Genomic DNA, 13212 nt, shown 5'->3' with positions numbered 1-13212 from the left:
AAAATAGCTATTAAATGGTAGGCTGACATGTAAGTTAACCGGATCAGGACTGCCACTAAAATTTTACCTTTCAGTTAAAATGCACCTGAATATCTCAAAAGGAAAAACGTAGGTAAAGGAATATAGTAATCACAGAAGCGGGGATTTGCCTGGCATTCATAATATATATTATCTTGCAAAAACAAGCCATGGAATATACTTATCTAGCATTCTGCCTGAGTGGGGAAGAAGTGGAGAATTTCAATTTAGTGCAAAGGCACATAATCATTTCAAGGACAAAAGGGGGGGATTAGTGGGTTTTTGCTTAAGACCCTGTGTGAAGTCACAGTTAAGTTGCTAGGCTTTGATTGGTTGCCTAGAAGCTAAAACATGATTTAAATTCTTGCAGGGTACTTCCGTGGGTCCTTACCTCAGAGAACTGAGGCACAGAGGCATCAAAAAAACATCACTAATGATTTTAAGATTGTTCACTGCAGCACAGCAAAGAAGGTAAGTGGAACGTGCTTTACTTTGAAACAGACGGTTTCTCGCTGAATTTATTTAATTTTGTAAAAGGACAAACAATGTATACATATCAAATATTTCCTACAACCAATACAGTGATCATTTGTATGAGTGCATTGATGTTTAGCAGGTAGCAAAGCTGCTTTAAAAAAAAAATCAACAATTTTGCATAGGAAGGTTAACAGCAATTAGCATTCTGTGGTTTACTGGAAGGATGTAGAGGTACTTTGCAAATTTATCACACAATTATATGTATCATCAGTTTACATGATCATTTCTACTCAGCAGGCAGAAATCTCAACAGCTCCAGCTTTTCCCAGCAGGGAGAAGTTGTGAAGAGGGATGCTCCCTGTTGAATTTCTGTTTGCTGTAAATGCAGATAAAGGCACAGGAGCCATATTTTTTAAAAAATGTGGCATCCTCGGATAAGGACAGGTTGGTAGGAGATCATCACTATGGCAATATCAGCCCCTGTGCTATTGTCCATTCAGAAGGTTCCAGGTTCCATCGCTGGCATCGCCATTGAAAAACAAACTTTCTCAAGTAGCAGAACTGGGAGAGATACCTGCTTGTGCGGACACCACCAGAGCAAGCAATTCTGGATCGGAAGAAGCAGTGGTCTTACTTAGGTCTACAATATGTTGTTGTTGTTTCGTCGTTTAGTCGTATCCGACTCTTCGTGACCCCATGGACCAGAGCACGCCAGGCACTCCTGTTTTCCACTGCCTCCTGCAGTTTGGTCAAACTCATGCATGATATGCATGATATGCATGCAGCCCTGTTTCGGGAAGCTTTTAATGTTTGATGTATTATAGTATTTTAATATTCTTTTGGAAGCCGCCCAGAGTGGCCGGGGAAGCCCAGCCAGATGGGCGGGGTATAAATAATAAATTATGATGATGATGATGATGATGATGATATCAAATGCATTATTGCATCTAAAATGACTCTGGGTTGTTGTTGTTTTAATAAAAATGCAAATAGCTTCAGCTGGTGGTGCCGACATTGGGACAGAGGTGAAATGTAACTCTTTTCTCCCTCGCTGTGGTCTTGAGGAAAATCCCCCCTTTGGATGCTGCTCATTGACATCACTCAGGGACTTCCCCTCCAAAAGCAAATGCTGGCTTCAGGGGCAGGATTCTCTTCATTACCACAGCAGGGGAGGAAAATGTTAACTTTTCCCACTGTGCGTGCTGCAATGTTGATAATTATCAGGCTTCCCATGATGCTATTTGACTTTAAAAGTAAACACACACACACACACACACACACACACACACACACACACACACACAAAGTCTCTGCACATGAAATCCATGTCTAGATTGCATTGGTGGTGCTAGACAGGGGGCAAGCAGCCCCCACAAGCAATGAGCTCATCCCCCACATGCCCTCCATTTCTGAATTCCTACCAGTTCAGGTTCAATGTGTTACCATTAGTATAAAGGTAAAGGTAAAGGGACCCCTGACCATTAGGTCCAGTTGTGACCGACTCTGAGGTTGCGGTGCTCATCTCGCTTTATTGACCGAGGGAGCCGGCGTACTTTCCGGGTCATGTGGCCAGCATGACTAAGCTGCTTCTGGCAAACCAGAGCAGCGCACGGAAATGCCGTTTACCTTCCCGCCAGAGCGGTACCTATTTATCTACTTGCACTTTGACATGCTTTCAAACTGCTAGGTTGGCAGGAGCAGGGACCGAGCAACAGGAGCTCACCCCGTCGCGTGGATTCGAACCACTGACCTTCTGATCGGCAAGTCCTAGGCTCTGTGGTTTAACCCACAGCTCCACTCGTGTCCCTTATTACCATTAGTATACGAAGCCCTTAACTACTTGGGACCAGTTTACCTACAAGATTGCCTTATTTGTTATTATTTTTTTTGTCCAGCTAGAAATATACTTTGCTCCTGCTGTGCCCTCCAGAATTCCCCCCCATTTGTTTTTTGAGTTTGATTTGATATCCCGCTTTGTCACTGCCCGAAGGAGTCTCAAAGCGGCTAACAATCTCCTTTTCCCTTCCTCCCCCACAACAAACACTCTGTGAGGTGAGTGGGGCTGAGAGACTTCAGAGAAGTATGACTAGCCCAAGGTCACCCAGCAGCTGCATGTGGAGGAGTGGAGACATGAACCCGGTTCACCAGATTACGAGTCTACCGCTCTTAACCACAACACCATGCTGGCTCTCTAATAGGTTTTGAGTGGGGGAGTTACCCAGGTTTAGTGGCAGGAAGCTTACTACATTAAGATGTGGCCATCTGATTCAGTGACTGATACTACAAAGAATGCAAACTTTAGATTTCATTAAAACTTGGTTCATCTCGGGTTCCCCTTTCTAAAGGTTCCTCTGAAGCATCTGCTTACATTTCCATTTGGAACATATGGACATACATTATATGGAATCAGATCCTTGGTCCATCTAGCTCAGTATGGTCCACACTGACTAGCCATGACTATAAGACTTTGGACCAGGGTCTCTCCCTGCCCTGCATGAAGATGCTGGCGATGGAAATTTGGGATGCAGATGTTCAACCACTGATCTGTGGCCCTTTGGGTAATGCTTACCAACAAAACCCACTTGACTCCCTTGGCGATTGCTTGTGAATCACCCACCCGTCTGTGGAAACTGTAAAAGCCAAAAATGGTTTGAAAAGAATTTCTCAATAGGTACATTGGTTTAAACCATGCACAATAATTGACTCTTAGCTATTTTCAAAAGAGAACGTTGGTTTCCCCCAGCCCTCCTTTTTTACCATATGGAATAGTGGACTTTCTCATGTGTCTGGAGATTTCCCCTGTAGCTTTCTTTCTTTCTTTCCAGCCACAGAAGGAGAGCATTTTCTCCACCTAAATGGGGATGTCACACTCATGACCGAAGGAAACCCATTATTATGAGTTTTCTGCCTCCCCTGTGGTTTTGCAACGCCTAGAACCCTGTGCTAGCTGGGAAATGCCCAGCTAAGATTGCCCTTTGCTTCATGCAGAATCCTCCAGTCAGCCATAGAAGTTATGATTAACCAACTGATGTGGCTTCTCTGGTCTTGGGTGGCACATCAAGCCCCAGGCCTGGTGTCAATAATTGAGGCCTAGATGTGTACATTTAGTGCTCTGCTGCTAGAGAACAAAAAAAAGTAAAGCAAAAAACCTCTGCCAGCTGCAGCAGTGTTTATTGTTACCCCTGCCAGATGTTTTCAGCGTAATTTACACTTTTGGAAGACTGGGCAGTGAACATTAATCAGTCTAAAAAGTGACTAGGTTTGTTTGTCATTGTGTCACTCTCTCAACACAAGAAAGGAAACCTAGATCCTGGACTTTGCAAGGAAAATGTATTATTACTCAGGCAGTAAAATTATTACTCTGTATCATATTAAGTAGTCTCAATAGGCTTATTGAGACCGGCAGGTGAGCAACAAAGAGGATTTTATAGGATTGCATGCAAATACCCCGCACTTGCAACATACAGTTCTCACCCTAATTCCCGTCAAATATTCTAGAGAGAGGAAATAACAGATTAGGAGCCCTCACAGTCAGAGCTCAGTTTCAGCCACCCAGGGGGTTCTGTCCTATATATAAACGACATGGTAGAAGCAAGGACTTAATGTAATTGTGAGGGCTACATTTTGCATTCACCAGACTTCTACATTTCCAAGAATTCTGTCCCTTTTTGGAGAGGCTGGTATATTTTCAGACGGGTAGTGGCTTGTCTCAGAATAGCACTGCCACCTTTCAGTGAGCCCAGGGAGTCTGTGTTACACGTAATGATGTGCCAAACTCTGTTCTTCGTTGTCTCTGATTCAAAATATGAGGTAAAAGGCAAAAAAAGAGTAGAGGTAAAGGACCCCAGGATGGTTAAGTCCAGTCAAAGGCGACTATGGGATTGTGGCGCTCATCTTGCATTTCAGGCCAAGGGAGCCAGCATTTGTCCACAGACAGCTTTCCGGGTCATGTGGACTAAACAGCTTCTGACGCAACGGAACACCATGACGGAAACCAGAGCACACGGAAATGCCATTTACCGTCGCAGCAGTTCCTATTTATCTACTTGCACTGGTGTGCTTTCCAACTGCTAAGTTGGCAAAAAAATCAAAATATAAACAATAATAAACTATAAAATAAAATTTTATTTTTTGAAATGAAATGAAGCCTACGGTAAGATGGAAAATAATGTTCATTTTTGTATACGTCCACTTTATTTATATTTGAAAAAATTATCCTACTTTTTCTAATTTCAGAGGCTTCGATCAGATCCTCAAAACTAATCTTACATAACACATCTGCTTCTATACTTGTTGCATAGTTGTTCTGTTGGGATTTTTATATACTTCAACTGAGGGTGCTATTTGCATTCTATGGCAATATTATAATGTCAGTTTTGATTGTTGGTCAATATGAATAATACTTTTTCGTTATTTAGTTATTTCCCCTAATAGTTCACTTGTTGGTTCTTCTGGCATGGCCCCCCTGCCCCAGTGCAACTTATATGAGCCTTCCTTGTATATCTCTGCTATGTAATTAAATACTCAGTGTTAGCAGTGAAATATATAATACATTTTCCATTTCCTCACAGAAAGCAATCCCAAGCATGAAGACTCTGCTTTTGCTGATATATATCATTGGTATAGCCATTGCTTCCCCGGTAAGTATACAAAATATGAAAAGTCTTAGCACCAGATAAATAAAAGATTTAAGGAACGTTCCAAGCTTCTGCTTAGCCTACAAGAGCAGGTCTTTCATGACTGACCAGGGCCTTCCACCTTGCTTCCTTTCGCAGCTAAGCTCTGTTGGATGCAATCCAAAATGCTTCAGTCTTTAAACATCTTAAGAGTCCTGCAAATTGCAATACTTGCGTGCTTGAAAACTAGCTGGCTTGCATAAGTTCTTTGCAGAAAATGGACTTAATTCTTTGGGAAACCCAGGAGTTCAATGGTAGCGCCTTTCAACAAGAATGGAAAACCTGTTCATTCTGACATGCTATTGACATCCATTTGATGGACTTTGCTATTTTACCCACAATCACAGAATCGTAGAGTTGGAAGGGACCACAAGGGTTATCTAGTTTTCTCCCTGCAACGCAGGAATCTTCTGCCTAATGTGTGGCTCAAACACATGAACCTGAGATGATGATGATGATGATGATAATAATAATAATAATAATAATAATAATAATAATAATAATAATAATAATAATAATGTATTATTTATACCCCGCCCATCTGGCTGGGTTTCCCCAGCCACTCTGGGCAGCTTCCAACCGAATATTAAAAACAATACAGTGTCAGACATTGAAAACTTCCCTAAACAGGGCCGCCTTCAGTTGTCTTTTAAAAGTAAAATAGTTGTTTATTGCCTTGACAACTGCTGGGAGGGCGTTCCACAGGGCAGGCGCCACTACCAAGAAGGCCCTCTGCCTGGTTCCCTGTAACCTCACTTCTCGCAGTGAGGGAACCACCAGAAGGCCCTTGGAACTGGACCTCACTGTTCAGGCTGGCCGATGGGGGTGGAGACGCTCCTTCAGATATACTGGACCAAGGCCATTTAGGGCTTTAAAGGTCAGCACTAACACTTTGAATTGTGCTCAGAAACATACTGGGAGATTAAGTGTGTCACGCTCTACCGTCTGAGTCATCTCAATTTCTTCAGTTTTCTTTTTTAGCTGTGTATCATATATTGCATTCAAATTGTTTTAATCTTATAGATTGGTTTCTAGGTATGTTTCTTGTTGTTGACTGCTACTTGGAGTGTGACTGCAGAACAGCAGGATATAAACAATAGCTGACTAATGGGCTTCCTGGCCCTTCTGCAGTGTATATTTAAAGCGGTATCAAACAGTCATAGTTTCCCTATCCCTAAGAATACTGGGAACTGTAGCTTGTTAAAGTTACACTCCTTGGTGTGGTTTAACAACCAATTCCTCTTCCCAGGGAACTCTGGGAATTGTAGTTCTGTGAGGGGAATAGGGGCCCCCTAACAACTCTCAGCACCCTTAACAAACTACAATTCCCAGGATTCTTCGGCTAAAGTGGTATGATGTTGCTTTAAAAGTACAATGCAGATGGGGCCATATACTGCCTTTCTGCTCAGCATCAATAGCACTTTACAAAAAGAGACAAGTACGGTATACAAAATACAATCAATAATGGCAAATAAAAAGAAGCCTAAAACAGCAGCAACAAGTTTAATAAAGCCTTTAAAATCTTTATAACAAAAAGAAGATATGATAAAATGGGCAGTCGATTTTGGTTATAATATTGATTATGATAACTGGGTAAAGTTATGGAATGAAGGTGTGAGGTTTGCGACGAGTTATACTTTAAAAGAAAATTTAATGAAAATGATGTACCGGTGGTATATCACTTCGGTTAAACTAGCAAAAATGTACAGAGTGAGTAACAAAGCTTGTTGGAAGTGTAATTAAAAGATGGTGAATTTTTTTCACATGTGGTGGACATGTGAAAAAATGAAAAAAATCTGGGACATGATTTATAACGAAATGAAAAAACTTTTTAAATACACTTTCCCAAAGAAACCAGAGGCTTTTTTTTTTGCTAGGGATAATAGGGGATGAATTAAGAAAAGAGGATCATAAATTATTTATGTACACCACGACCTCCGCTAGGATTCTAGTGGCTCAAAAATGGAAAACCCAGGAAATCCCAACTTTAATGGAGTGGCAGACGAAAATGTTTGAATACGTAGAACTGGCGAAAATGACCTACAAGATTCGGAACCAAAAAGTAACAAAGTTCGAAGAGGAGCGGAGTAAATTTGTTGAGTACATATGGAATAATTGTAGAAGCTTAAAGACTGAAGCAGGGTTAATATAAATATTGTGACGTGGAAAGAGTGTAAATAAGAATCTGTAAGAGAGGATGTTAATTGTGAAAGCCGATGTAGGGAAGGAGGGAAGTCCGGGCGCGATAATGCGCATGGTAAATAAGTAGACACAAAAATGTTGAATGTAAGAGTATATGCTTTATTTATTTTTGTTTTGAAAAATCAATAAAAAGCATTGAAAAAAATATCGGGGGGGGGCACACCTTTGCCTAGCGCAAGAAAGGTAGGAAATGTTGGCCCTGGTGAGTTTCATAAATGTCCTGGTACTTAGGAGCAATTAGTGAATATATTAGTGTCAATATGGCAGGATTTAAACTGACTACCTCCTCCTTTTTCTGGAGATTCCATATATACATTTGAATTGACTTAACACACTGATGTTTTATTTTGCTTCCGTGTGACAGATCCAGAGAAGTGGAATTCTATTCAGGAGAGGCTATGAGGCCAATAATGCAGATAAAGGAGTATTAAAGACCAGCTCTGCCGTTACGAATGGGAACCAGCAGAATGGAGATGAGGGTCACCAGGAAGGAGAAATATTTCTGGATCTCACCAAAGAATATGCCATTCCTGAAGAAGTTTCTACAGCCGATCCTATCCGTTCCCAAGGAGGCTATCCGCACGAAACCGAGAGCCTGTTGCTCCATGAGGACAACAGCTTTGTGCAGGCCAAAGGCCACAGTCAGCCCAACACGGAAAAACCCAGGGAGACCTATGTTGAATATCCAACAGAGAAAGAGGTTGACAGCCAGGATGTAGCATTTCTCAAAACGATTAGCAATGCGGAACAAAATGGCTCGCAGCATTTGAGAGAGAAGAATGCAGTTCATGGTCCAGTGTTGACCACAAGGGAGTCCATAGTTTCGGAAGCAGCTCTGTTTGCTGGCAAACAGCACATCAAGGATTTCCAGGCCAGCCGTGAGTTTGACGTGAGAAAAAATGTCCCTTATCATCTGAACAGCTACCATTTCAGTGATGAAGGCATGCAAGGAGATGACCCAGGTCGTACTGATGACTCTGAGTCTAGTCAGCAGGTGGAGAGCCAGAGCAATTTCAGTCAGCAGCCTGGAGAACCAAATAGTTCAATTGGTTCAAACGAGGAAGAGGTGAAACAGGCCAGCACTTCAGGGAACTCTGGAAGCCCAGAGTACTCCAATGGGTCCCCTGACTCCAGCAGTTCCAGTGACTCTAGTGACTCCAGCAGTTCCAGTGATTCCAGTGACTCTAGCAGTTCCAGTGATTCTAGTGACTCCAGCGATTCTAGTGACTCCAGTGATTCTAGCACCTCCAGTGACTCCAGCAGTTCCAGTGATTCTAGTGACTCTAGTGACTCCAGCAGTTCCAGTGATTCTAGTGACTCTAGTGACTCCAGCAGTTCCAGTGATTCTAGTGACTCCAGTGACTCTAGTGACTCCAGCAGTTCCAGTGATTCTAGTGACTCTAGTGACTCCAGCAGTTCCAGTGATTCTAGTGACTCTAGTGACTCCAGTGATTCTAGCACCTCCAGTGACTCCAGCAGTTCCAGTGATTCTAGTGACTCCAATGACTCCAGTGATTCCAGTGACTCCAGCAGTTCCAGTGACTCTAGTGGCTCTAGCAGTTCCAGTGACTCTAGTGACTCCAGTAGTTCCAGTGACTCTAGTGACTCCAGCAGTTCCGGTGATTCCAGTGACTCCAGCAGTTCCAGTGACTCTAGTGACTCCGGGAGTTCCAGTGACTCTAGTGACTCCAGTAGTTCCAGTGATTCCAGTGACTCTAGCAGTTCCAGTGACTCTAGTGACTCCAGTGATTCCAGTGACTCTAGCAGTTCTAGTGACTCTAGTGACTCCAGTGACTCCAGCAGCTCCAGTGACTCGAGTAATACTTCTGAGTCTAGTGATTCCAGTGACTCTAGTGATTCTAGCAACTCTTCTGACTCCAGTGACTCCAGTGGGCAAAGTGATTCCAGCAGCTCCACTGATTCCACTGATTCTGATAGTTCCAATGACAGCAGCACTTCCAGTGACTCTAGTGATTCCAATAATTCTAGCACTTCCAAATAAGTGAGAAGTTGCTCAGATAGTACTGGTGCCACCCATAGATATCAGTACTAATAAGGCAAATTGGTAGAATTTGGGACAAAATTGCAATAGGGGGAGTGAATGGGGACAGCAGATCCTGTAGTACTGAGGCAATATTTTGTGGCGTTCCAAAGCGCCTTTCACAATTGAAATGGCTGCCTTCCTCCACGAGGCACGGAAGGCGAATGTGATGATTCTGTCTAAAGATGAATTTCCAACCATTTCAAATGACGCATGAACCCTGCTCAGTTGTATGAAGGGGCAGTAAAGGAGCTTTGTCATTGTTGTCACGTGGCTCCTTCCAGCTTCCCACGCATTCGGTACCAATGTTTGCAGCATGGAGCCTGCTGTACTCAGGGGGTCTCCTTGCACAATTTAGAACCTTGATTGTGCAGGAACCGTGCATGAGAGGAGCTGGAAGTGACATGTGACAACCGTGGTGGACCTCACAGCCACATTGGACTACATATCCCCTTCACATATCCATGAGCAGATTTTGAGTGTCTTCTATCCTGATCGTTCTCTTGACCTGGCCACAGCAAAATGGAGGGCAACCTCTAAAGAAGAAACATTTGCCGTCATTATGAAACTACATTTCTCTAGGGCAGGAGGGAGAAGCATCTCCACCTACCTTTCTGAGCAACCTTCCAGGAGCCACATGTCATTGGTGGGCGTGGCCAGAGGCAAAAGTAGGTGGAGCAATGAATGATGATTTCCCTTTTATACAGCAGGCTGGGTTTCCGCAGCCACTCTGGGTGACTTCCAGCAAAATATTTAAATACAATAATTCATCAAATATTAAAAGCTTCCCCAAACAGGGCTGCCTTTAGATGTCTTCTAAAAGTCAGATAGTTGTTTATTTCCTTGACATCTGGTGGGAGGGCATTCCACAGGGCGGGGGCCACTACCGAGAAGGCCCTCTGCCTGGTTTCCTGTAACCTCAGTTCTTGCAGTGAGGGAACCGCCAGAAGGCCTTTGGAGCTGGACCTCAGTGTCTGGGCTGAACGATGGGGGTGGAGGCGCTCCTTCAGGTATACTGGGCTGAGGCCATTTAGGGCTTTAAAGCTCAGCACCAACACTTTGAATTATGCCCAGAAACGTACTGGGAGCCAATGCAGATCTTTCAGGACTGGTGTTATGTGGTTCGGCGCCTTGGCAAGTTTAGGGCTCAAAGCGCTCCAGTCCTCTTGTGCAACAAGCCAGCTTCGAAAATCACCAGACTTCTTGTGGAAATGAAAGTGATAAGGAAATCCACCAGAAAGTGTGGGAGAACTATGGAGTGGTGGGGGCCATATAACCTCCATGCAGACAAGTCAGAATGAATGCTCAGTAAACAAATAAATAGTGGGCATTGTATGCAGAAGCCTTTTGCAAACAAATTAGGACACATGCTCAGTGAGTGGTTCATCTGCAGGTACCTGTCAGGCTTCAGGGAATCTGATCCCTCCCCTGGTGGGCAGCCAAGAAGCAGATAACAGGAAGAGTTCTTACCAAGTCCTTTATTCAATATACCTCTCCATCCCAGCAATGGCGTTTCTCTAAGTAAAGTCCCACCCCCTCCATCTCTCCTATTCTACGTCATCCCTGCATCGGCTGATCTGTGCTTTCTGCCTCTGAGTTTTCTGTTCTAGTACTCTTGATGCACGCCGGATTCCAGGAGGAGCAGGGTCAGGAATACTTTCTAATGATAATGTGTCAGCCAGCTGCTCCAGCTCTGCTGCTTCCCACCTTACTCTTCTTTTTTCTCCCAGCTTTTCCCCTCTTCTCTCTCAGAGTCATGACCTTCTGCAAACCACTGTTGCAAATCTATATAGTGGTACCTCGGGTTAAGTACTTAATTTGTTCCGGAGGTCCGTTCTTCACCTGAAATTGTTCTTAACCTAAAGCACCACTTTAGCTAATGGGGCCTCCAGCTGCCACCACACTGCCGGAGCACGATTTCTGTTCTCATCCTGAAGCAAAACAGAGTTCTTAACCCGAGGTACTATTTCTGGGTTAGCAGAGTCCGTAACCTGAAGTGTATGTAACCTGAAGCGTATGTAACCCGAGGTACCACTGTACTAGCCTCCTCTTCTCGAGATGGTTCAGGAGAAGGAGGGTGGGATGTCTCCACCATACCTCCTCTGAGGTCCAGTCCCTGACAGTCCCTCTTAGTGCAGAATGGATGTTGCTCATAAGTTTGTCCTGCCATGCATACCCACAAAACCCTCTGTGGACATATATCCCTGCACATTGATACCACCATCGATTCAGGCAGATTTCTATTATCAGGGTAGCTCCTTCAAACAAGCTTTGGACACACACAGAGAGAAATCTCCTCCAAATACTACAGAGAGAGGGAAAGGGACCTGCTGGAATGGGACGGCAGACAAATCCCTTACTCTTGTATTCTCTGTGGTTTTCTGGGGCATTTGTTTTCTTTTTACTTATTTTGGGGATTGTGGCTTCCTTTTTTGAGCTAGGGCGTGGAAACTTGACAACACAACAAAGCTAGTGTGCTGAAGCTGTCAGAAGGACAAGCCCAGGCTGTGCTGTAAATATCCTGGCAGAAAAGGAACAGCAACAAAAAAAAACCCCCGCTTTCAACATGCTTCGGAAAAGTAATAATAAAAAATTAAATGTCCAGATTGCAAACTGTGCCGTGAACAAAGGTCTTTTGTAAGCCTCAGTGGCTGCTTTATTCAAAGCTTCTGCTATTAAACAAAATAGTACCCTATTGTGTATTTGGCCACATTCATGGTTTAACCAGTCCAGTTAAGAAGTTCCCACCAAAGAAGAATGAATAAGTAAGGTGGTGGGCTGGTAATTGGCAAAATTAACAGCCAAAATAAGAGAGCCTAATGATGATAATCTTGTGGAAGAATGAAAGCCTTTCTTGGATTACTTAAAGAAATACTATAGTATGATGAGTTCACGGGCAGGATTTGAACCACGAGCAACAGAAGGAATTAGAGATTATTGTATTGTTGTTGTGGCATAGAAGATAGAAGCTAGGGTTCAGCAAAGGGGAAGAAATAGGAAAAAAGCACCATGGAAAACGGGGTGGGAAGTTGACAAAACAAAAGAAAACTGTATTATGTATTGGAGTGTATATGTGAAACTTTTGAAATTTAATAAAATATAACTGAAAAAAACAAACAAACCCAGTGAGGTCCTGAACGGGTGAGATGCCAATAAATAAATAATCCAAACACTGGAAAGGAAGAAAATGGTGTTGAGGTAAGCCCTTTGAGGATGGAGCTACACTTTACAAAGAACAAGAAGCTGGGAAAGTATATGTAGCTATGAAGTCTGGGCATCAGGTAGGTTGACCTAGCTGTTACCTGGGGGGGGGGGTGAGGGAGCAGTAATAAAATAGGGAAGGAATTTTTCATTGAAAGGCAATCTGTCCACATTGAAAGGCAAATCTACCTAATTTGCAAATCTCGGAAGAATACATGGACCAGCCATCCTTGGAAATCTGCACTTCTCTGAATTTTGCAGTCCATCCAAACAATGTGCACAAAAAATGCATACGCTTGATTAAAGTGTGCAAATAAATGCGTATATTGGTGGAAAATAAGACGCAAAAATGCATGAATTGGGGGAAATCACTTTGCAAAAAGCATTTGTATTAGGTGAAATTGCATACAAAAACGTGGAAGGGAAATTCTCACCCAAATGCTGGTGTTTTCTTTAAAAAAACACACAATAATTTCGAAATGATGTGGAAATGTGAAAGACTGGACTTTTGGTTTAAAAAATGAGAAACAGAGAGAAAAGACAAGATTGACATGCCCTCCCATTCTTGGGAGGTGGGCAAAGTTTATTTTTTAAAAA

At 43.1% G+C, this 13212-nt stretch overlaps 1 protein-coding gene across 1 annotated transcript; it reads left to right on the top strand.

Moving 5' to 3' along the window:
- The first annotated feature begins 428 nt into the window (after positions 1-428).
- Positions 429-12447, top strand: LOC308594270 (uncharacterized protein). Its single transcript, XM_081207222.1, has 3 exons — positions 429-489; positions 5067-5135; positions 7738-12447. The coding sequence occupies exons 2-3, from the start codon at positions 5082-5084 to the stop codon at positions 9373-9375; spliced, it is 1692 nt and encodes a 563-aa protein (XP_081063348.1). The 5' UTR covers positions 429-489; positions 5067-5081; the 3' UTR covers positions 9376-12447.
- Positions 12448-13212: the final 765 nt, after the last annotated feature.

The sequence above is a fragment of the Podarcis bocagei genome, assembly GCF_964188305.1.
Source record: "Podarcis bocagei genome assembly, chromosome: 9".
Classification (NCBI taxonomy): Eukaryota; Metazoa; Chordata; class Lepidosauria; order Squamata; family Lacertidae; genus Podarcis; species Podarcis bocagei.
Note: the sequence above shows the minus strand (reverse complement) of the source record. Positions and strands in the feature narration are given on the sequence as shown.